General features: G+C 42.0%; 1 protein-coding gene across 3 annotated transcripts in view; it reads right to left on the bottom strand.

Annotated features, from left to right (window-relative positions):
* Positions 1 to 25458, bottom strand: part of LOC137380572 (1-phosphatidylinositol 4,5-bisphosphate phosphodiesterase epsilon-1-like) — a 462747-nt gene that overhangs the window by 24793 nt on the left and 412496 nt on the right. For all 3 annotated transcript variants that reach the window (XM_068052603.1, XM_068052604.1, XM_068052605.1), the window contains exons 25-30: positions 23987 to 24147; positions 20397 to 20658; positions 8660 to 8778; positions 8402 to 8530; positions 6755 to 6964; positions 4211 to 4381 (exon numbers count right to left, since the gene is read on the bottom strand). In XM_068052603.1, coding sequence (XP_067908704.1) covers positions 4211 to 4381; positions 6755 to 6964; positions 8402 to 8530; positions 8660 to 8778; positions 20397 to 20658; positions 23987 to 24147 — 1052 coding nt within the window. The remainder of the gene's footprint in view (positions 1 to 4210; positions 4382 to 6754; positions 6965 to 8401; positions 8531 to 8659; positions 8779 to 20396; positions 20659 to 23986; positions 24148 to 25458) is intronic.

Raw genomic sequence — 25458 nt, forward strand, 5'->3', positions numbered from 1 at the left:
AAAGGTGGCGGAGGGGGTGCCAATCAAGCAGACTGCTTTGCCTTGGATGGTGTTGAGCTTCTTGAGTGTTGTTGGAGCTGCACCCATCCAGGCAAGTGCAGAGCATTCCATCAGACTCCTGACTTGTGTCTCGTAGATGGTGGACAGGCTTTGGGGAGTCAGGAGGTGAGTTACTCGCCACAGTATTCCTAGCCTCTGACCTGCACTTGTAGCAACAATATTTATATGGCTGGTCCAGTTCAGTTTCTAGTCAATGGTAACCCCCAGGATGTTGCTGGTAAGAGAATCAGTGATGGTAATGCTTTTGAATGACAAGGGAAGATGGTTAGATTCTCTCTTGTTAGGTCATTGCCTGGCACTTGTGTGGTGCAAATGTTATCTGCCACTTATCAGCCCAAGCCTGAATGTTGTCCAGGTGTAACTACAGGCGGGCACAGACTGTTTCAGTATCTGGGGAGTTGTGAATTGTACTGAACAATGTGCAATCATCAGCGAACATCACCACTTCAGACCTTATGTTGGAGGGAAGGTCATTGCTAAAGATGGTTGGGCCTAGGACATTACCCTGAGGAACTCCTGCAGTGATGTCCTTGGGCTGAGATAATTGGCCTCCAATAACCACAACCATCTTCTTTTGTATTAGGTATGACTCCAACCAGCGGAAAGATTTCCCCATGATTCCCATTGACTTAAATTTTGCTAGGGTTCCTTGATGCCACATTCAGTTAAATGCTGCTTTGATGTCAAGGGCAATCACTCTCACCTCACCTCTGGAATTCAGCTCTTTTGTCCATGCTTGGCCCAAGGCTGTAATGAGGTCTGGAGCCGAGTGGTCATGGCAGAACCCAAACTGAGCATCGGTGAGCAGATTGTTGCTGAGTGAGTGCCACTTGATAGCACTGTCGATGACACTTTCCATCACTTTGCTGATGATTTGAGAGCAGATTGATGGGGTCGTAATTGGTCAGATTAGATTTGTCCTGCTTTTTGTGGACATGAAATAACTGGGCAATTTTCCACATTGTCAGGTAGATACCAGTGTTGTTGCTGCACTGGATCAACCTGGCTAAGGGCATGGCTAGTTCTGGAGCACAGATCTTCAGTACTACAGCCAGGATGTTGGCTGTGCCCAAAGCCTTTGCTGTATGCAGTGCTCTTATCCGTTTCTTGATATCACATTGAGCAAATCGAATGGTCTGAAGACTGGCATCTATGATAGTGGGGACATGAGGAGAAGCCCAAGATGGATCATCCACTCGGCACTTCTGGCTGAAGATGGTTGCAAATGCTTCAGCCCTGACTTGCACTGAAGTTTTTTGGAGCCTCTTCCTCCTGTTAGTTGTTTAATTGTCCACCACTATTCAGGACTGGAGGTGGCAGGCCCACAGAGCTTTGATCTGATCCATTAGTTGTGGGATAGCTTAGTTCTGTCTCGCATGCTGCTTCTGCTGTTTAGCATGGATGTAGTCCTGTGCTGTAGTTTCATCAGATTGTCACTTCATATTTAGGTATGCCTGGTGCTGCTCTTGGCATGCTTTTCTACACTCCTCACTGAACCAGGGCTGGTCCTCTGGCTTGAAGGTAATGGTAGAGTGAGGGATATGCCGGGCCATGAGGTTACAGAGTGTGGTTGAATACAATTCTGCTCCTACTGGTGGCCCACAGCTCCTCCTGGATGCCCAGTTTTGAGCTGTTAGATCTGGTCTGAGTCTATCCCATTTAGCACAATGTTAGTGCCACACAACACAACGGAGGGTATCCCTAGTATGAAGACAGAACTTCATAGGACTATTCAGTGGTCACTCCTACCAATACTGACATGGACAGATGCATCTGCTACAGGTAGATTTGTGAAGACGAGGCCAAGCAGTTTTTTTCCCTCTTATTGGTTCTCTCACCACCTGCCGCAGACCCTGTCTGGCAGATATGTCCTTCGGGACTTGGCCAGCTCAGTGAGTAGTGGTGCTATCAAGGCGCTCTTGGTGATGGACATTGAAGTCCCCCACCCAGAGTACATTCTGTGCCCTTGCTACCCTCAGTACTTTTTCTAAGTGATGTTTGACGGAGGAATACTGATTCATCAACTGAGGGAGGACAATACGTGGTAATCTGCAGGAGGTTTCCTTGTCCATGTTTGACCTGGTGCCATGAGACTTTGTGGGTTCCGAAGTCAATGTTGAGGACATTGAGGCCACATCTCCTGACTATACCACTGTGCTGCCACCTCTGCCAGTGGGGCAGGACATACCAAGGAATGGTTTTGGAGGAGTCTGGGACATTGACTGTAATATATGATTTGGTGAGAGTGACTATGTCTGTGGGGCAGCGCTCCCTATTTTGACACAAGTCCCCAGAGGTTAGTGAGGAGTATTTTGCAGGATCAGCTAAGCAGGGTATACCTTTGTCGTTTCCGGTGCCGAGGTTGATGCTGGGTGGTCTGTCTGGTTTTATTCTTATTTAACTTTTCTGTAGCAGTTTGATACAACTGAGTGGCTTGCTAGGCTATTTCAGAGGGCAGTTGAGATTCAACCACATTCCTTTATGTCTGGAGTCTCATGTAGGCCTGACTGGTAAGGACAACAGATGGATTTTTACAACAATCTGGTAGTTTCATGATCATTATTAATGAGACTAGCATTTTATTCCAGAATTTAATTAATTGATTTTAAATTCCCCCAGCTGTCGTGGGACTTGAACTCATTGTCTCCGGAGCATTAGTCTGGAGCTCTAAATTACTAGATTACCTCTACACTACCGTCTCCCATAACTAATCACACGATAATTACACCCTCTCGCCAATACTGGCGCTGAGCACATAAGTTTTGCACATAAGTTTCTTCGGCCTGTACTGCTCCAACTAATTTTATTTGTGTTTCCAAAATAGCCATAACTTTTGGTACTTAACCATAAATAATATAAAAGTATTGTATAAAATAAGGACACAGTGCTTGACTTTAAAATGTGGTAAAATGAAGCATATATTTTCTATAATACATCTTAATACAAATCTTTAAGGCCTAGGTTTAGTTATCCTTCACCCGCTGACTGCATGTTACCAAAGACTACACTCGGGTCATGACTCGCCCTGTGGAATGCCACAGGAGCTCACCCAGTATAAATTGAACATGATATTTCTATTAAAAGCTCAGATTTCAAAGTGCATGGGTTGACGAAACTGAGGCTGTGTTCCCACCCACCTGGGGTCTGTTGTAACCCCGGTAGAGTAACTGGAGGCAGCTGGAAGGAAATAAGACCCAATGGGTTAAGACCACACTGGTAAAACTATTTTAAAATTAATGTAAAATTATTGAGAAAAAACAGCACCTGTACAGCCATGACCTAAAGGGGCACAAAACTCCCACAAAAAGTGTGAAAACACATCTATAGTCCATAAAATACTAAGCATGTTACAAAGATACAAATTTAGATCTCAGTTGCATAACAACATCAACTTATATTTATATAGCGCCTTTAACATAATAAAACGTCCCAAGGCACTTCACAGGAGCATTATAAAACAAAATATGACACCGAGCCACATAAGGAGATATTCGATCAGATGACCAAAAGCTTGGTCATAGAGGTAAATTTTAAGGAGTATCTTAAAAGAGGAAAGAGGCAGAGAGACTTAGGGAGGAAACTCAAGAGCTTAGGGCCGAGGCAACTGAAGGTGCAGCCATCAATGGTGGAGCGACTGAAATCTGGGATGCTCAAGAGGCTAGAATTAGAGCAGCACAGATATCACGGAGGGTTGCGGTACTGGAGGAGATTACAGAGATAGGGAGGACTGAGGCCAAGGAGAAATTTTAAAACAAGAATGAGAATTTTAAAATCAAGATGTTGCTTGACCGGGAGCCAGTGTAGGTCAGCGAGCACAGAGGTGCTGGGTGAATGGGACTTGGTGCGAGTTAAGACATGGGCAGCAGAAATTTGGATGACCTCAAGTTTACAGAAGGTAGAATGTGAGTGACCAGTCAGCAGTGTGTTGGAATAGTCAAGTCGAGAGGTAACAAAGGAATAATGAGGGTTTCAGCAACAGATGAGCTGAGACGGGCAAAGTCAGGTGATGTCACAGAGGTGGAGATAGGTGGTCTTAGTGATGACATGACTGTGTGGACGGAAACTCATCTCGAGGTTAACTTTAGAGATTGCTTGCATACACCTAGAACTCACCCCAACCCATCATTGTTCTTTGTATATTTTGACTAACCTGCAGAATAATGTCTTGGGCTGTGCTTAACTTTGAAGCCCTGATGACCGTACGAGGCTGTTCCGGGGAGACATCATGCACCTGAACCAAGAAACTATCATCTTCTGTTGGACTGCTATTGTAACTCACATCATCTCGTTCTTCATTCATGGTGTTCCTTTGATTCAGCTCCTGCAACAGATATTGAAAGTCAGCAGACTTTCTGGTACATATTGTTAGTCCACAAATTCTACTATCATTCAGGATTGATGTTTCCCCTCTCAGTTCAATATGCAAAATAAAAAGTCACCAATCCACATTCTCAACCAAGGAGTGGCCAGTTTCCATAGCAACTCTCACTGAAAGTTTCCAGTGTATCCAAGTTCTATTTTTTTCTTGAAGTGGCTTTAGCATTCAGGTTTAACTCATTTTGAGCTAAATAACTGTGTGTGTGTGCGTGTGTGTATGCGCGTGCATATGAGGGGGTGCAAACTCTTTTGTCACTGAGTTATTGTCTCTGTTTTCTTGCTGTACCCCACACATGCATCAACTGCATCTGAAAGGCCTGTTAGAGACATAGAATGGCTAGAGCAAAGAAGGCAATTCGACACATCGTGTCTGTGCCGGCTCTCTACGAGAGCAACTCACCTAGTCCCACTCCCCTGCCTTTTCACTGTAGCATTGCAAATTTTTTCCCTTCAGATAATTATCCAGTTCTCTTTTGTTCCCTGGTCTCTACCAATTCCACTCTGAATTAGTTATAAGGGATGCATACGACTAGATCACGCACTCAGAAAATAAAGAAACTGCCCTCAGGGCAGTGGTATTGTTTTAAAAAAGCTAACTGCATATGTTGTTAAGTGTAGGGTTTCAAATTGTTGTGTCCTGACCCTTCCATAAGGTGCATTCATTCTGACACAAAGGGATGGGAGGCGGGGGTGCATAAAATTGGGTGGGACAGCGGGGAGTGCTGTGCCCATCACCTACCCGCATCCACTGGTATTTTACCATAGGCAGGGGAGGTGGTGGGCGACCTGCCCGCCATTGGCTCAATTGAGGCCCTTAAGTGGCGATTAATAGCCACTTAAGGGCCTCTTCTTGCCACTGCTGGTATTTTAATGGCAGTGCATGGGCACTTCGCGACCTGGGGAGGCCGCCCAGTAAAATCTGGCAGCCTCCTGCAGGCTCAGTGGGCGAGTCCCTCCTGATTGGATACCCTGTGCTCCACAGAAGGTCCCCCTCCCCCAAGCGGCAAATGCTGCGCCCGCTAGCAGATCCTGCCTGCCCTCTTGATCGACCCACCTCCTCGTTGGGGCTTGACTAGTCCCAGCGATTCCCAACCCCACTTACCTGCACTCCGGGCCTCCTAGATGGCTGCTGCTCCAGGGATTGCTGCAGTCCCAGCAGTAGTCACCGCCCCCCGGTTGTGGCTTCCAGGGACAGAGGAGACAGGCTCGGCCCCAACCTTCTAGCCAGTGGGCGGGGCCATCGCCTCCATGTTAAAACCCGGCAAATGTCTCCAATTAAACTCCTCTCCTATGACTGCCTGATGTGATTCCTGTTCTGGCAAAGGGGCTGGAATTCCGTCCCTGGTACCCAGCAGATAGAGCAAAAAACTGGCTTCAGGGTCAGTGCACCTGATTTGCACTTGTCCCCAATTTCCTGACAGATCTTCACTGGCGTCACAGGAGCCTTGCAATGCCAATGGCTCAGGCTCCAGTATAGCGTTTGTTTGGCCGGGTGATGAGGGCTTGTCTTCATTATTGCAGCAATTCTAACAGGTTGCCACCAGGCCAGCATTACATGCCTCTAAAAGTTGCAGCAAAGCAGGTTCCTACAGAAACTGCAAGTAATTTTAAAACTGGCTACACTGACCTTTTGATGAGGTTAAGTCATCATTTTTTTGGGGGGCCATTTCTGGTTTCTTGGCAGTGCATCATTGTTCGTTTCTTTGGATCGGATGTTTATTTGATCCCTTTCATTTGGTTTCAACAATTCTGTTGAACCTCACAATTTAAAGCTCCTTGCCTGACATAGACAACCAACATTACGAAAGAAAAAGACTTGAACTTAGAGCTTTTTTCATGGCCTCAGCCATCCCAAAGTGCTTTCAGGCTAAAGGGGTACTTTTGAAGTGTAGTCACTGTTATATATTCAGTTCAAAGGTGTACCTCTGGGGAAAAAGGAATTTAAAATCATTGTGCAGTTCAAGTGGGCTCCACTCAGAAGGAGATTACATGGCAGGGAACGAAATGCGTATTTTTGTTTAGGAAGGGGCTACTCAGCCTTTCTGCATCCTGAAATAACACCCAAATGGACTGGTTAGCTTCTAATATATTTCCCTCCAGGTTTTTAAATGGGAGAATAGTGCTGTACGCATGCAGTGATGTTTAACTGTATGTGACTGGATATGCAAAACCTCGAGTGGACATTTGTGAATCCAAAGAAAGATTCCTTCATGGTCAGGTTGCGGTGTTACAGAGTAGACAAAAAAATGTCAGCCGTGCTTCAGAATAATTAATCACACATTTCATAAAATGGTGATGGTAAGAAAAATTGACATACCTCTTCTTTGGTTTTGAAGACAATTTTTCCAACAAATCCTTCTTCTGGGAACCAACACTGTGGAATTTTCAGGATCTCCTCCTCTGGACTAATGACTCTCTGGAATGGCTGCTTCTTGCATTCATTCTTCTCTTTAGAAAGGGAAGTTTTCTCTTCCAGAAGGAAGTAGTTGTCAGTGTCTGCCTCCGAGTCACCCACAATGCCTACAATCTGCAAGGATCAATTAGAGTAATTCAATTTCCTAAAGAAGAATGGCTGTCACTAACAATAAAAGAGACCTTAATCCAGTTTTGATTTTCAAGTGAATACAGCTCACCGCTGTAAACTAATGTTCAGTTTAGTTTATTTCCTGTTTAAATGCTCCTTAGGGTGCACATCATTCATTATGTTCAAATCTGGTTAGGTTGTCTTTGATGCTTCAGGTATAATTGCTAATTTGTTCCCAAATGGCCACAGATCTGAGCTTATACAGTACAAATGTATACTGTCTGATAGTTTATGTGAAACAAAACATGGCTCAGAAGTTCACAGTGAATGGTTCCTCCGTGTTACTATAATTGTTCCAGTTTTTAAAAGCATTTGGAAAAATTGCACTGGTTGTAATCTGTTATTCACACCGTGGTTCGAACCTCTGGACTTGTTGGATAACTTCCATTGGATTTTTTCCCATGGATTATTTCTAACACAGATTAGCATCTGCTAGTGTTTTACAATAAAAACCTACAACATTTTCTCTTAGATATGGTTCTTAAATTTATCCAGTAGCCTCCGAAAATGTTGTAGGTCCAGTAGATGCAATTTTTGTACATCTTGGGAATTCAATATCACAATCGCCTTGTAACATTTTCACTTTTGGCAATTTATAAATCAGATCCTGATGTGCATCTTTTGTTTAACTGACACCTGCAAATTCTCCTCAGTTTATCTGAACATCTTTGAACTTTCAAGATGTAACCAAAGTGGGACTAGAAAGGAACGGTATGTCACAATACTGCCCTTTGCCCTCTGGGTTTGAACACAGCAGAGGCTGCTGGGAAGCTTGTTTCTCTCTGCCAGATTTAAAAAGACCTTCATACAATAAGCTTGGGCATAGTTCACAGCACAAAATGCCCACAATTTGGCAGTCTAGCTCAGAGAGGGTTGGTGTGGGAAGCGCACTAGGGGCCATTCTCTGCGACCGGAGCTACAGTAGACTTAGGTCAGAGGAGAAGAAGCTTCATTCTGTATTTGACCACATTACTTCTGACTAAGAAATGGTTAATGTATGACACTGGATGGCCCAGGCATTCTATTCTTCAGCACTTATATCCCAAGTTTCTGAGCACAAACTAATATAAGAATATAAACTTAGGGTGTGACAATCATCTTTTCCTGAAGTAAGTCCACGAATGTTACCATATCCATGAATTGTTAAATGTGTTTGATCAATCTAATAGGCTCCCATTAATAAGATTTCAAATCAACCCTTTTATGGAAAAGCATAAAATCTGGATTACATATCAAACTTGCTATTAATTTTTTAAAATTCCTAAACAAATTAAAGAAAACACAGCACAGCAAACCTTCCATGCTGATTTTCTGTTATTAGGCATAACTTTCCATTGGTTGCCTTGATCTTTTGGATGACCTAACCGTATAGTGACTCACTTTGTGCACCAACTGCCTGGCTGTGGTCTTCTCATTAACAGCAAAAACAGTGAATGGTTCAGGACCTGGCACTCCATGAACTGTAACTTGGTAACTGACTCCAGATCTGTGGTCTTCTGTGTTAAACAGCTGTGTAGAGCAGAAATACTGTTAGTTGTGCCTTGATACATTTTAAAATCAAATTGTTCAATTGGATTCCAATTATAGTCTGTGGTTCATGAAGTGATAATTGTGAAGGAATAGATTCACTTGAATTACCACTGATGCAGGTATTACGTTTCCAGTGTTGTTTTCTTCCATCCGTCGGCTGTAAATGAAGAGACTGGATATCTCCAGAGATTCATTATGGGAATTTCTTAACTGTAGATGTCTGTACCCTGAGAAAAATAAAACCATGACAAAGTTAAATTCTTTGGGCATATTTCATCTTCATCATCAAATTCTTTTCATCACATAATCTGTGACTGGCCCTTTATGATATGACAACAGAAGTCAATTAACTTCCTCTTTGAGCCTTTTCGCTCTTTTCTTGCATCTCCTTAATATATTAACCATCCTTGGCCTAAAGGCTGGGCACATAACCTGTTGACAAGGCCATACTGTAGCCAGCTATTAGGAGGATGGATCAGCATGACCTTGTCCTCGTATTGGCTTCTCCCAACAGCAACTCTTTGAAAGTCTCAGTGCATTAAATAACATTCATCGCTTTCACTTAACACAGTTCGAAAAGAACTCTGAAGAAAGCAGCCATCGAGACCAGAATGCTTACTCCAGTTACTGTAATTTGCAGCTCAACGATGGCACAGGCAATTAATAGTAAGGGAGATTAAAGCATTATTCTGTTGCAGTAGGGGGTGCTTCGGTGAGTTTGAAACGATTAAACATAGTCTGATTCAGATTACACATCATTCGTTGACCTCAAAAGATTCATTCAACCTGAATGAGACACTCAATAAATAAACCACTTTTCTCTTTTTCCTAATACAGCAAGACAGGGTAATTGTTTTTCGAATTTGTGCTTCAACTGGTGGGAGCAGATATTGGAAATGGAGTCTCTAAAGCTCACCGGCATCACAGGAGCCTGCATTTATCAAAATGAACAGATGAAACATCCTGAGCAGGCCGCTGACTTCCACAGCTGAATTTCCACAGGGGTAGTATGAATGGACAACAGATAATAGATTATTTAAAATATGCTCCCTTTATCCTCTAATTAAAAACTGCACAATCACATGCTTTCCATTATTTCATTTTATAGGACCCCAAAAGTTACTCTGATTTTTTTTTAAAAAACCTACAATGTTCTTTCCTTACCGAGATAATACTGCAAGATTTGTTGTTTTTATTTGCCTTTGGATCAGTAAAGCAACCGTGAGGCTGTGCTTTGGGCTTCAGGCCACAGCCTGCGAGCAGCCAGGTCCCAGTAAAAGCCTGGCTCAGGTATAAAATTAAAACCTGACCCGAGCCCAAGTCCATTAATTTTTTTTCACGCCCGACACGAATCTCCTTCATCTGTTCGGGCAACAGGCTATTCCTGCAGCTGGAGTTGTGGAGAATCATGGGTAAGCCTGATCCCGTGACTTCCCGGAAGCAGTATCCAGCCTGACCCAAACGGAGCCCGAATGCTGAACTCGGAATTTCAACCCGACCTGACTCCGACACATGTCGTCGGGTTCGGGTCGGCTGGCCAGGCTTTAGTCCCAGTTACATCTATGTAGTGATTAACAATTCTGCAGCTCGTGGAAAAAGTGGAGGTACAGCCCTCAACCACCAGAGGGTACAATGAGTTAAAGGAGAATTACCTGAGCAGTGATTTTTCCACCTATTAAAATTAATGGACTGAAAACCACAAGCTCAGGGCTCATCATGATCACTAAAGCAGAAGAAACTTCTCTTAAGTATTTTGGTCAACACCACTGCTCCTTTAGTTCAGTTGCTTTGTACAAGATGATCACTGCATTTGTTTACATGAACAGCACTTCAAAAAATAACTCATTGGATGTCCTAAGGATCATGGGAAGATGCTATCTAGATGCAAGTTCATCTTTTTCTTTCATTAATTAGTTAAAAAGGAAAACTTGTCATACCATACAACTTTAGTTACATTAAAGTGTAAATATTTTTAGAAACGGGCACAAAGTCATGAAGCCCAAATAAGCAGGACCATTTTTCAGAAATCAACCCCACCTACTCTCCTTCACCATATTCCTCAATTCCATCTCTCCAGAAGTGCAACCAATTGCCTTTGAAAACACTTATACTGTTTGTTTCAATGTCTTTTCCTGGTAACTTACTCCACAACTCTGTTACCCTCAGGGTGAACCAGGTGAAAGCATTTTGCCTATTTTCTTCCATTACTCCAAACTTCCTAATTTCCCCATGACCACTTTGAGCAAGTTCATTCTATCTTCAAAACTTCAGCTAGGTTAATCTTTTTTTCAAACAAGCCAACTTTCAGACTCTTTTCTCATAATTAAAATTCCTAATGTTCTGAGTTTCCCTGATGCCCCAGTGAGTTAAGCCAGTGAAAAGTTTAGCTGTGTGAACCAGCATCCATAGGTTAGGGAGGGATGATTGGATTGGGTTCCAATTTTAGATCACTATCCAGAAATCCCTGGGTTAGTTAAATAGCAAGAAACTTTTCATAAATATTAGATGAGGAATGGATTGGGCTTAGCTATATCATGCCTCTGGCAGTCAATTAGCCTTCTGACATTCAGCATTAAGGCTTACTCTTTAATAATGGCCACTTGAATGGGATACTAGAAGATCTGCGACACCATAACCATGGAAGAAGTCAACATTGGGCCCAATTTTAACTCTCTGTGAGTGTCATGTCTCAAGGAAAGGATGAGAGAAATAAATAAATAATGATACTTAAATTATCTTTATTACTCTATCTGCACCCATTCAAGGCAAATAATATCCTTCCCATGATTGGGTGACTTGAACTACACACAGTACTCCAAAAGGGATCTGATCAGCATGTTATTCAACAACAATGCATCTTCATACAAATGAAAATGATGGGTAGGAAAGACCAACTGTGCAGAAAGCCTGCCCACATATCTTCCTTAGATTTAAAATCTAACCCTTTGATGAGGCAGCCTAGTACAGTGTCAGACACTTCCAACAGATTGGTTTGTCCATGAATGTTTTATCTGTCATAAATAATTGTCCAAATTATTCCTCCCAGTGACATTCACTGTGAAGATTTAAACTCGAGTACTAGGATTACCTGGAATATGAACTGCAGCTCTAATGTGAGGCATTAGATATTAGAACAACTACAGCCTATACTGCCAGAATAATACAGCTGTAATATGATTCACAGCCACAGAATGACTAGTCAGTACTATCATTGTGATACAACTGAACCCAGTGCTCTAAGTTAAATTTGTAATTCTTAAGGCAGCTTTAAAATCATTGTAGAGCCTGCCTTTTCCACTCTTGATGCAACCAAAATGTTCCATTTAACCGCACACCTCAGCTGGTGAGCAAAGTATGTGCCATAACTGGCTGAGGTTACCATCAACATGTCTTGCACTCATTGGCTTCAAAGTATATTTAAACCAGATGGTCTCGTCCTCGCTGCATGAGGAATGGAACGGACAGAGGCTGCAGTAGTTTTAAAGTCAGGCTTTGAGGACAGAGAGGTAGAAGTGAGATGTTTTGTCCCATTAAAACCAAGTCCGATGTCTGCTTTAAACCATGGTTCTTACATCAATACAGTAGGCAACAGTTATGCTTTGTGACTTTGTCATTATAGTTGCATCCAATACAATTACAGACAACTGTGCCTTCTTGACATTCCAGCTCAAGCTAGGTAGTGTGCTAATGATTTCATAGATTTAAACATTATAATTCCTAAGTCCCTTTCTTGATCAGCATACTGTACCATTTTGCACATACTCCCTTTTTAAATGACTTGATCCCAGCTTAATTATTTTATACTTCTTCTTTGACTTCTTCTTCGGCCTCCTTGTCTCGAGAGACAATGGGTAAGCGTCTAGAGGTGGTTAATGGTTTGTGAAGCAGCGCCTGGAGTGGCTATAAAGGCCAATTCTAGAGTGACAGACTCTTCCACAGGCGCTGCAGATAAAATTGGTTGTCGGGACTGTTACACAGTTGGCTCTCTCTTTGCGCTTCTATTTTTTTTCCTGCCAACAGCTAAGTCTCTTCGACTCGCCACACTTTAGCCCCGCCTTTATGACTGCCCGCCAGCTCTGGCGATCACCGGCAACTGACTCCCACGACTTGTGGTCAATGTCACAGGACTTCATGTCGCGTTTGCAGACGTCTTTAAAGCGGAGACATGGACGGCCGGTGGGTCTGATACCAGTGACAAGCTCGCTGAACAATGCGTCCTTGGGGATCCTGACATCTTCCATGCGGCTCACATGGCCAAGCCATCTCAAGCACCGCTGGCTCAGTAGGGTGTATATGCTGGGGATGTTGGCCGCCTCGAGGACTTCTGCGTTGGAGATACAGTCCTGCCACCTGATGCCAAGGATTCTCCAGAGGCAGCGAAGATGGAATGAATTGAGACGTCGCTTTTGGCTGACATACGTTGTCCAGGCCTCGCTGCCGTAGAGCAAGGTACTGAGGACACAGGCTTGATACACTCGGACTTTTGTGTTCCCTGTCAGTGCGCCATTTCCGCACACCCTCTTGGCCAGTCTGGACATAACAGCGGACGCCTTTCCCATGCGCTTGTTGATTTCTGCATCGAGAGACAGGTTACTGGTGTTGGTTGAGCATAGGTGGGTGAACTCTTGAACCACTTCCAGAGCGTGGTCGCCGATATTGATGGATGGAGCATTTCTGGCGTCCTGTCCCACGATGTTTGTTTTCTTGAAGCTGATGGTTAGGCCAAATTCGTTGCAGCCGCAAACCTGTCGATGAGTCTCTGCAGACACTCTTCTGTGTGGGATGTTAATGCAGCATCGTCAGCAAAGAAGAGTTTATTTATTTATTTAGAGATACAGCACTGAAACAGGCCCTTCGACCCACCGAGTCTGTGCCAACCATCAACCACGCATTTATACTAATCCTACACTAATCCCTTATTCCTAACACATCCCTATATTCCCCTACCACCTACCTATACTAGGGGCAATTTATAATGGCCAATTTACCTATCAACCTGCAAGTCTTTAGCTGTGGGAGGAAACCGGAGCACCCGGCGAAAACCCACGCGGTCACAGGGAGAACTTGCAAACTCCGCACAGGCAGTACCCAGAATTGAACCCGGGTCGCTGGAGCTGTGAGGCTGCGGTGCTAACCACTGCGCCACTGTGCCACCCAGTTGCCTGATGAGGACCTTCCGTACTTTGGTCTTCGCTCTAAGACGGGCAAGGCTGAACAACCTGCCATCTGATCTTGTGTGGAGGAAAATTCCTTCTTCTGAAGACTTGAACGCATGTGAGAGCAGCAGTGAGGAGATGATCCCAAACAGTGTAGGTGCAAGAACACAGCCCTGTTTCACACTACTCAGGATAGGAAAGGGGTCTGATGAGGCACCACTATGCTGAATTGTGCCTTTCATATTGTCATGGAATGAGGTGATGATACTTAGTAGCTTTGGTGGACATCCGATCTTTGCTAGTAGTCTGAAAAGACCACGTCTGCTGCGGTCAAAGGCTTTGGTGAGATCAATGAAAGCAACGTAGAGGGGCATCTGTTGTTCACGGCATTTCTCCTGTAGCTGGCGAAGGGAGAACAACATGTCAATGGTGGATCTCTCTGCTCGAAAGCTGCACTGTGCCTCAGGGTAGACACGCTTAGCCAGCTTCTGTAGTCTGCTTAAAATGACTCGAGCGAAGACCTTCCCCACTATGCTGAGCAGGGAGATTCCACGGTCGTTGTTGCAGTCACCGCGGTCACCCTTGTTCTGATAGAGGGTGATGATATTGGCATCGCGCATGTCCTGTGGTACTGCTCCCTCATCCCAGCACAGGCAAAGCAGTTCATGGAGTGCTGAGAGTGTAGCAGGCTTGGCAGTCTTGATTATTTCAGGGATAATGCCGTCCTTTCCAGGGGCTTTTCCACTAGCTAGAGAATCAATGGCATTACTGAGTTCTGATTTTGTTGGCTGTTCATCCATGACTGGCAGAGACTGGGCTGCATTGAGAGCGGTCTCAATGACAACATTTTCCCTGGAGTACAGTTCTAAGTAGTGCTCCACCCAGCGGTCCATTTGATTGCGTTGGTCAGTGATCGTGTCCCCTGATTTAGACTTGAGGGGGGGGGGCGATCTTCTTGATGGTCGGCCCAAAAGCTCTCTTAACGCCATCATACATTCCTCTGATGTTTCCTCTGATGTTTCCGGTGTCGGAGGTCAGCTGAATATGACTGCATAGGTGTTGCCAGTAGTCATTTGCACAGCGCCTGGCTGTTCTTTGTGCAGCGCTTCTGGCTACTTTAAGTGCTACGGATGTATATCTACATTGAATAACCCACCACTAATTGGCTCAATTATGCAAAACCTCAAAATCCTTCTAAATCTGGATACATTGTTTACATGGTTACATTTCATTATTTGCTCCAAACTCATTTAAGCATCATCTGCAAATCTGAGTATTGTGTTTACTTTATAATTAATCACTCATCCAAGTCATTAATGCATATTAATAATAGAAAGGTTCCCAATACTGATCCTGGGAGTACCCTCATTATCACTTCCTAGCCTGAAAGTTCTCATTTGCGATTGGTTACTGTTTCCTGTTTCTAAACTAATTTTCTATCTAGTCCCACTTTTAATTTATCAATTAATTGCTGATTCAGAACTTTGCCAAAAGCTTTCTGAATATCCAGGTGTATAATATCAGCTGTGTTCCCCTGTGCAGCATACCAAGAATGCCTTTGAAAAACTCTGGCAGGTTAATTAAACATGACATTCCTCTCCTAGTACACACCATCTTTCCTTTAACAAGTTCTGTTTTTCCAAGTGTTCACTCTTAGGGATGGTTCAAAGATTTGACTACAACTGCTGTTAAATTTAGTGGTCCTAAGTTTAAAGTATTGTCTCTTGACCCTCATTTTAAAAAATAATTCAGGTGAAGTTAGCTACTTTCTAATATTCAGTAATTTCTCCTGAATTTACCAAAGAGTAATGGACCAGCTTTAGCAATTACAGACCTCACCTCCTGTAAGATTCAACAGTGAAAAGTTGTCCAGATGAGAGACTTTGTCTGTATTAAGATAATAAAGTAATATTTTTATTTTCATTTCTATCCAGCTCTTCCTTTAATGTTACTAAAATAAAAGCAAAATACTGCGGATGCTGTAAATCTGAAATAAAAACAAGAAATGCTGGAACCACTCAGCAGGTCTGGCAGCATCTGTGGAAAGAGAAGCAGAGTTAATGTTTTGGGTCAGTGACCCTTCTTCGGAACTGGTTCCAGTTCCGGAAGAAGGGTCACTGACCCGAAATGTTAACTCTGCTTCTCTTTCCACAGATGCTGCCAGACCTGCTGAGTGGTTCCAGCATTTCTTGTTTGTACTCCCTTTATTGTTCCTGGAAACATGGCTTTTGCGCTGTGTAACTTCTCTCCTCCTCCTGGGTGAAGATATATACGGTGTAGCTAATTATTAATTGTGCTATTACTTTCTCTGGGTTTCATTGTCCTACTTTTAAGTGGAAATACTTCCCTCACCCTTTGTTTACTACATATAATTTGAAAAACAATCAAGGAGAAATTGGTCTTGCAGTGCACAGAATGAGTGAGAACAAGTCGGCAGCTCTTTTTGCACCTCACCCATTGAATTTAGGTAAATAAAATTTGAACAGGATGTAAAACAGGCTGTTGATTTGATGTCGCTAGTTTTGTGTTACTGTCCAAGACCAACTTTATATTGTTTATTTCAGAGATTCTTCACAATCTTACATTGAGTTTCTCCTGGAACCACTTTACTTCCTTTTGCTTGTCACAAGAACACAAGAGTTAGAAGCAGGAGGAGACCATATGACCCATCAAGCCTGTTCTGCCATTCAAAATGATCATGGTTCATCTTCGGATTCAACTCCACTTTCCCACACGCTCATCATATTCCTTGATTCCCTGAGAGACCAAAAATCTATCTATCCCAGCCTTAAATGTATTCAACGATGGAACATCCACAACCCTCTGGCGTAGAGAATTTCAAAGATTCACAACCCTTTGAGTTAAGTAATTTCTCCTCATCTCAGTCCTGAATGATCGGCCCTTTATCCTGAGACTGTCCCCGTGTTTTAGATTCACTGACCAACAGAAATAATCTCTGAGTGTATAACCTATCAAGCCCCTTTAGAATTTTGTATATTTCAATTAGATCACCTCTCATTCTTCTAAACACCGGAGAATACAGGTGCAATTTACTTAGACTTTCATCAAAGACAACCCCCTCATCCCAGGGACCAATCTAGTGAATCTTCACTGTACCACCTCGAATGCAAGTGTATCCTTTCTTAAATGCGGAGACCAAAACTGCACACAGTATTCCAGATGTGGTCTCACTAAAACCCTGTACAATTGTACCAATATTTCCTTATTCCTGTACTCTAATCCCCTTGCAATAAAAGCCAACATGCCATTTGCCTCCTTAATTGTTTGCTGTACCTGCATGCTAACCTTCTGCATTCCTTATACAAGCACACCCAAGTCTCTTTGAACATCAAAACTTACAAGTTTCACATCTTTAAAAAAAAAATTCTGTTCTTCTATTCTTACGACCAAAGTGAATAACTTCACACTTCCCTACATTATACTCCATCTGCCATCTTGTTGCCTACTCACTTAACCTGTCTATATCTCTTTGCAGCCTCTCAGTCTCCACACCACAGATTTCCTTTCCATCTACCTTTGTATCATCAGCAAACGTAGTTACATTACTCTCTGTCTTTTCATCTAAATCATTCATATATAGTGTAAATAGCTGAGGCCCCAGCACTGATGCTTGCGGCACCCCACTATTCACTGCCTGCCAACTTGAAAACGACCCATTTATGCCCACTCGTTGCTTCCTGTCTGTTAACCAATCCTCTATCCACGCTAATATATTACCCCCAACTCCATGAGCCCTTATCTTGCCTATTAATCTTTTGTGTGGCACCTTATCAAATGCCTTTTGGAAATCCAGGTATACTACATCTACTCGTTCCCCTTTAACTACTCTACTAGTTACATCCTCAAAAAACTATAATAAATTTGTCAAACAGGATTTCCCTTTGGTAAAACCATGTTGACTTGTTCTAATCATACTGTGCTTTTCTAAGTGCATTATTGATACTTCTTTAATCATAGATTCCAGCATTTTTCCAATGACTGATGTTAGGCTAACTGGCCTGTAGATCCCTGTTTTCTCTCTCCTTCCTTTCTTGAAAAGCAGTGTAACATTTGCCAGCTTCCAATCTGATGGGACCATTCCCAAATCTATTGAATTTTGGAAAATCATAGCTAATGCATCCATTATCTCAGCAGCTATCTCTTTTAGAACCCGAGGGTGTAGGCCATCAGGTCCTGGATATTTGACAGATTTTAGTCTGTTAAGTTTCTCCAAAACTTTTTCTTTGCTGATATGAATGTTCTTAATTTCCCCATTCTTTTTAGCCCCTAGGTTACTGTCTATTTCTGGTATGGAACTTGTGTCCTCCACTGTGAAGACAGTCACAAAGGGCTGAATTTTACAGACCTCCTGACGTCGGGGGTCGTGATGGGGGAGGCTGGAAAATGCCTCCAGGAGAGGGCCGCCATGCACGCCGACGCTGTGAGGGCTCAGCCCGATATTGCTGGTGGCGGCTAGGCCTCGGCGACGGGACTGCCATTAACATTTATAAATAAAATTAAATCACTGCATTAATTACCTTTATGTACCTGCCATCTGTCCGGTTCGATATTCGTGCCGGTGGCTGGCACTCCTACACCTTTGGATCCCTGTCCAGGGAACCGAGGCGTAACACTGGTGGGGAGGGGGAGCAGGTAAGTTTCTCAGTGCGGGGGATTGGGGTCAAACTAATATCATTGGTGTAGGGGATGGTGGGAAGGGTTATAGTGTAAAGTTTATGTACTTTGGGGGGGTGGGGGGGGGGAAGGTCAGGTGGGCAAGGGAAGTGTTTTGTGGGGAGAGGGCAGGAAATTAATTGAATTGTAAATGGAGGGGTGGGAGGGGGCAGAATTAATGAATTTTAATTTTATTAATTACATTTTTCTTTAAATACGTAAACTGAAAGTTAGGCATTGAAGCCCTTTAAAAATGGCGTCAGTGCCTGCATACAGGCAGATGATACCATTGCCGGGGATGGACAGCCCACCTCCTCCACATCATTGGGGAGAGGTGCTGTCCGCCCCGGCTATTTAAATGAGCTGCCGCGCTAAATATCACAGTGGCTCCGCAACGTGCAGCCCACGTAGGCAGACCGCCATTGTTTTTACCCGCTTCAGATCTCGGCGGCGGGACTATAAATTTCAGCCCAAAATATTTGTTCAATGCCTCTGCCATTTCCTCATTCCCCATGATAATTGTCTATGCTTCTAAGGGACCAACATTTACTTTGGCTACTCTCTTTCTTTTGATATACTGACAAAAGTTCTTACAATCTGTTTCTATATTACTGGCTAGTTTACTCTCATATTCTATTTTTTCCTTTTTTATCAAATTTTTTGTGTCCCTTTCCTGGTTTCTAAAACATTCCCAATCCACAGACTTGCTACTCTTTTTTGCAACATTGTAAGGCTCTTCTTTTAATCTAATACTGTCCTTAACTTCCTGAGTGAGCCACAGTTGGGTCCTTCTTGCTGAGTTTTTGTTTTTCAATGGAATGTATTTTTGTTGAACATTTTGAATTGTTTCTTTAAACATTTCCCACTGTTCATTTACCGCCATACCTTTAGTCTATTTACCAAATTTACTTTAGCCAGTTCTCCCCTCATGCCTAAGTAATTGGCTTTGTTTAAGTTAAAGATTCTTGTTTGTGATTGGAGCATGTCACTTTCAAACTTAACATGGAATTCATTGGTATTATGATCACTGTTTCCCAGTGGATCCTTTACTGTGACATTGCTAATTAACCCTGCTTCATCACACAATACTAGATTTAAGATAGCTTTATCCCTAGCTGGGTCCACAACGTATTGCTCCAAGAAACTGTCCCAAAAACATGCTACAAACTCATCTTCCAGACCACTCCTGCCAATTTCACTGTCCCAGTCTATATGAAGATTAAAGTCCCCCAGAATTATTACATTTCCTTTGTTACAAGCCCCAATAATTTCTTGTTTAATGCTCTGTCCAATGGTATAACTATTGTTAGGGGGCCTATAAACTACTCCCACCGGTATTTTCAGATTCTTGCTATTCCTAATTTCCTCCCATACTGATTCTACTTCATGATCTTTTGAGGCTAGATCCTTTCTCACTAATGCCCTTATGTCATCCTTTACCATCAGTGCTACCCTTCCTCCTTTGCTATTCTGTCTGTCTTTCCGAATTATTGTGTACCCTGGTATATTGTCTTTATAGTTCACCCAAACCTTCTGTCTACCAGAGTCCTTTGCCCACTTTGAAACCTCTGTGCTTATTGCTAAGATCCTACTAACATCCCTACTTAACTACATTGGCTCCATTGTCTTTAACCTGGTCTGATTTGGCTGGAGTGCATTTGGAGTGTAACCTCATTAAATAATTCCAGCTTTTTACTGCAGATCTCCCAACTGTTATTTTAACTTTTTAAGACTCATTTTGCATTCCTTTGAAGTCTACTCTTCTTAAAGACTCTGTAAATATGTTACAGTTTTGTTCCTTTATAAAACAGAATGACAGTAAGAAAATACAATGAAGTCAAAATTTGTTCCTGTGATTGTTTGTTTAGACTATTTCTTGTTGTCAGAGATTTATACAGTTTTAAATGCCACAATCATTAACATTTAGTTTACTCATCATCCAACAATCAGCATGTTCCCAGCTAATAATATATGACAAAGCAGAGGAGGAATGAGGTAGTGAAAAGGGTTATTACCTCCTTTAAGTGCTTTTAACTGGATCACTCTTTGAGCTGTTACAGTAGAGCTGTTATTTTCCACCACCACAAAACGTAAGAAAACAAGGTCTTCAAAGTAAACGTGGAAAAAAAACTGCTCGTTCCACATGGGGTTCAGGGTGTTGCGATGAATGGGCTTGGTGCGAAAGTGGCAGCTGTCCTGTGGCATACCAAGCACGTCAAGTTCAATGCATGGACTCCCTGATGTGTTGCTAGGACAGACATACTGTCCAGAAATGATCTAGGAAAATTTTTTAAAAAGAGGAAAAGAGCATGAGCTTCACTATCGAATGGGAATGCGATGCTTTATAATTAACTCCAGTTCACTGTTAAAACACAAAGAGTTGAAACTTCGGGCTCAGACTGGGTGTTAGTCCTAATACAGGCTCTTTATGGAACAGAACTACATGCTTTATCATGGATCTATCAAATTCCCCACATGCTTTCTATTTAACAAGTGGCTGACTGGCAAAAAGAGCAAATTATTTGGCTGGTTAAAGTCTACAGAACTTGTAGTTGTTTTATGATGTTGCCTTAGTTATGGTAGATCTAATCTGAGACAATAGACTAGACAAAACAAAGTAAAAGGCCTGGCTCAGAGCATTCAGGAAAGTTTTGGGTCAAGGAGATTCTGACGTTGTCTTTGCCCCAGCTGCCATGACAGTTATCCAATACACCACAATACGTCACAAGAAAACTCCCGTAGTTTTATCTAAATATTTTATCCAATTGTTATTCACTAGCTAGCTTTACAATATCCTCAAATAGAAAAAGAAAATAAATGTTAAAGAGCTAGAGGGTAGCTTAATTTACTAATTCAAAAATTATACCAGCATGTTCAGTAGATTAATTTTGTGGATTAGCTGGCCTTCTATTTTTGATGTGTATTTGTGCAATGGAGGCAGGGTGGAAAACCCTAATTCCTGAGAAACTTATAGCACATGAAGCAGCTATTTGGACCATGGTGCAGGTGCTATCTCATTGAAAGAGCAGTTGTGATTAGTCCCACATCCCCACTTTTTGTTCAGAACCCTATAACTTCCTCATCTTCGAGTACCTGTCTAACTCCCTTTTAAAATGATTTATGGAATCAGCTTCCACTATCTTTTCAGGTTGAGTATTCTAGATCCCAACAACTCTGAATGAAAAAAGTTCTCATCTCCCCCCTCTATAGATCTTTTGCCAACAGTTTTTAACCTATGACCTTCAGTTATTGACCCACTCATCAGAGGTAATAGTTTTTCTCAACCTACTCCCTCAGAACCTCTCATCATATTGAAAACCACTATTAGGTCACCCCTTAACCTTCTCTGTTCCAAGAAGAACAGTCCTAACTTTTCTAACCTCTCCTCAGAACTGATGTCACTCATCCCTGGTAACATGTGGTAAATCTCTTCTGTATCCTTTCTAAGGCCTTTACATTTTTCCTGAAGTGTTTTGCCCAGAAATGTCCACAATACTCCAGCTGAGGCCTAACCAGTGATTTATAAAGTTCTAGCATAATTTCTTTGCTTTTATATTCTATGCCTCTATTAAAAACCCAAGTAACTCATATGCCTTTTTAACTACCTTAGCAACCTGCCATACCACATTGAAGAATTTGTGAATAAGGACACCAAGTTCTCTCTGCTCATCTACATTTTTCAATATCGTGTCACTTATACTGTCTTTCCATATTAGTTCTCCCAGAGTACACAACTTCACACTTCTCCACATTGAACTCCATTTGCTATGCTTCTGCCCATTTCACCATCCTGTCCATGTCATCCTGGAGTCTACAACTATGCTCATCACTGCTATGTTGCCAAATTTTGTATCGTTTGCAAACTTTATAATTCTGTTCCTTACAACTAAGTCTAGGTCATAGGAACATAGGAACAAGAGTAGGCCATTTAGCCTCTCCACCTTGTTCCACCATTCAATGAGAAATGAGATCATAGCTGATCTGCGGCTTAACTTCATATACCCGCCTTTGCCCCATATCTCTTAATAGCTTTGACTAACAAAAATCTATCTCAGTTTTAAACTAGTATCAATTTCTATATGCCGAAGAGCGTTCCAAACTTCTAACACCCTCTGCATGAAGAAATGTTTCCTGATTTCACTTCTGAAAGGTCTTGCTCTAGTTTTTAGACTATGTCCCCTGGTGATTTATAAAAATTAAGAGTAATGGACTCAAAGCTGACCCTTGAGGAAACATCCATCCATCACCACCCTTTGCTTCAAATGCCTTTTGAAAGTCCACATATACAACTTCCATGACACTACCTTGATCAACCTTCTCTGTTACCTCGAAGAATTCAATCAAGTTAGTCGGACATGATTTGACTTTAATAAACTGCCTCTCCTTGATAACCCTATGCCTTTCCAAATGAAAGTTTATTTTGTTCCTGATAATGGATAATTTCTCCACCTCTGATGTAGGCTGCCTGGCCTGCAGTTTCCTGGTTTATCCCTCTCCCCTTTCTTGAATAATGGTAAAATGTGATTAACCCTCCAGTCCTCCAGCACTTTGTCTGTGGGTGTGGATTCTGTTTTAAAACACTGGCACGTTTTTTTGGTACTGAGATTGTAGGTAAATCTTCGTGATCTGTTTCTGGAGTTGCCTCGTTTGAAGTTTCCTTCAATGATAGATGTGGTTACATAATGACTCAAATCAGCACAAGATCAATGAAAACAGTGATGCTTGCAATCATTGTCAACAACAACCTGCATTTAAATAGCAACTTTAACATAGTAAAATGGCCCAAGGTGCTTCACAGGAGCATTATCACACAAAAATAGACACAGAACAAAAGAAGGAGACATTAGGGCAGGTGACTAACTGCTTGGTCAAAGAGGTAGGTTTTAGGCAGCATTTTAAAAGGAAGAGAGAGAGTTGGAGAGGGGAAGAGGTTTGAAAAGCGAATTCCAGAGTTTAGGGACTAGATGGCTGAAGGCACAGCCAGCAGTGTTGGGGCGAAAAAAGTAGGGGATGCACAAGAGACCAGAGTTGGAGGAACAAGGAGTTAGAGGAGGGTTGTAGGATTGGAGGAGGTATGTGTCTGAGCACACAGCTTAAATGGGTTTCAGCAATTAATTAAACTGACCCACAGCTTCAATGCACATTATATGGCAGTAGAATAGTTATATTTGTTCAAATAATTCAACCAAATGATAACCTTAGACCCCAGTGGCCTTCAATATTGTTAATTTGTTTTTTCTTTAAATGAAATATAAAATGGGTCCAGTAAAGCGCAGAAAGTTGAAAATTATTCACTTAATGACTCTCCATGAGCAAAAATGATTTATGAGTGTGGATAGATTTGATTAAAGTGAGCAAGGAAGAAGCCAAACAGCTATGTAAACTCAGAGAGGTTAATAACATTAAGTAAGCAGCAGTGAGTTTATTTGAATTAAGAAAAAAAATCCCCAAAATGCAAAGTTATCTGATGCATACTCTAACAAAAGAAAGATACAACGAAATAACAAACTGTCTTCACACTGGTTACATCCCAAACTCAGCAAATCAGCTCAACTCCTGCCTCAGTATCTGCTGCAGGGAAATGCAAACATCTCTCTCCACTTACTGTTAGAGAATGTAGGGATGGACTCATATTCTCTATTCGTTCCAGAGGAGAGAACTGATTGTACATTCGGCAGCTTTTGTCCCATAAGACTGGTGACTTTAAGACATAGCCACATCCACCATTGGCTTCAAACATGGCTGCATTCAGATGCATTGGGAGATCTAAGGAGAGATGAGCAAGAATGTTGTAATCTCAGTGATTTATACAGTATATTGTGGCTAACCAGAAGTAGCTAAAAAACTTTAAAGCCCTCGTTCCATCAAAATCTGTCACTTCCTTTCAATTCTGCATTTAGTGATTTGCTGTATGCGATCATTTTTTTGTTTAATGTCCAATGATCAAATGAAATACAACAGGTCAGCACAATGAAAATATTTATATTAATGCCAACCAGTTATAAAACTGATTACTGAAGCATTATGAAGAACTCTGACATACTAGTCAATAAAATTTAGCCAATGATTAATTAATGATACAGCTTGTGTCATTAATAATCAGATTTTACATCTGTTAAATAGTTGATGTCTGTAGCCAATGCTTTCATCCACAGAGATAGGGGTCATCATCAAAACTCTGCACTAAACCTGGCCCTTAAAGCTGACTCCTTCGCTTCATGTTTCAACCTAAAGTGCTAAGCTCTCTGCCCGTTGGACTGATACATATCTGTTGTAAACTTAGGGAAATGTAACTTAATGAGCAAGCCAGCCTGATTATGACAGCATTTTCACTGGTAATTACTTCAAAGTGGATAGTTATATTTATTGCAGATATTTGCAGTGATTGCAAAACTGCAATAAACTTTGCATTAATGGTCACATGGGAGAATAGTTGGTTAACTATACAGAATAGGTGCTTGGCTGAAGAATGAGACTGGAAGCATTGAATTTTCAGTCACATTGTCTAACTGCTGTTACCACTTTATGTACAACCACATGTCCTTGACATTCTAGTCTTTTACAGAGCACTGTCACAGTTCAGGTATGTCTGGCCACTTCCCCTACAAATAGGATCCAAGATATGAGAGCTCTCTTAAAATGTATTTTGAGCAGAACCTTGCCTGAAGTGGTTAGCTGACCCGGACAGTTCCATATTGAGTTGTCAATCCAGTGGCAGTCAAGAGGAATATAGTTTGAAGAGTCTCCAAATAATGACCCATGTGGCACTTTTTGGTCATTCTGGTGACATGTTGCACCTTGTTGGCAAATCTTTAATATCTGCTAATCTTTGAAGAGAAGCCTTTTAAGAACGGTGTGTCTAATGAAACTAATGTCAGCCAATGAGTTGTAGGTGGAGCGGGACTGGAGAATCTCCAAACTCATGACCAAAACTACAGCAAACACAATCTCCAGTGTAAAGCAGGATTATTCCTCCAGCAAAATGTGATGAGTGGAGGTTAGTTACATAACATAAATTATGTGTGTAAAATTAACCCCAGTTACTTACAGCAGTGTGGCTTCCAAGTGTGATTGATG

Source organism: Heterodontus francisci, chromosome 20 (assembly GCF_036365525.1).
Source record: "Heterodontus francisci isolate sHetFra1 chromosome 20, sHetFra1.hap1, whole genome shotgun sequence".
NCBI lineage: Eukaryota > Metazoa > Chordata > Chondrichthyes > Heterodontiformes > Heterodontidae > Heterodontus > Heterodontus francisci.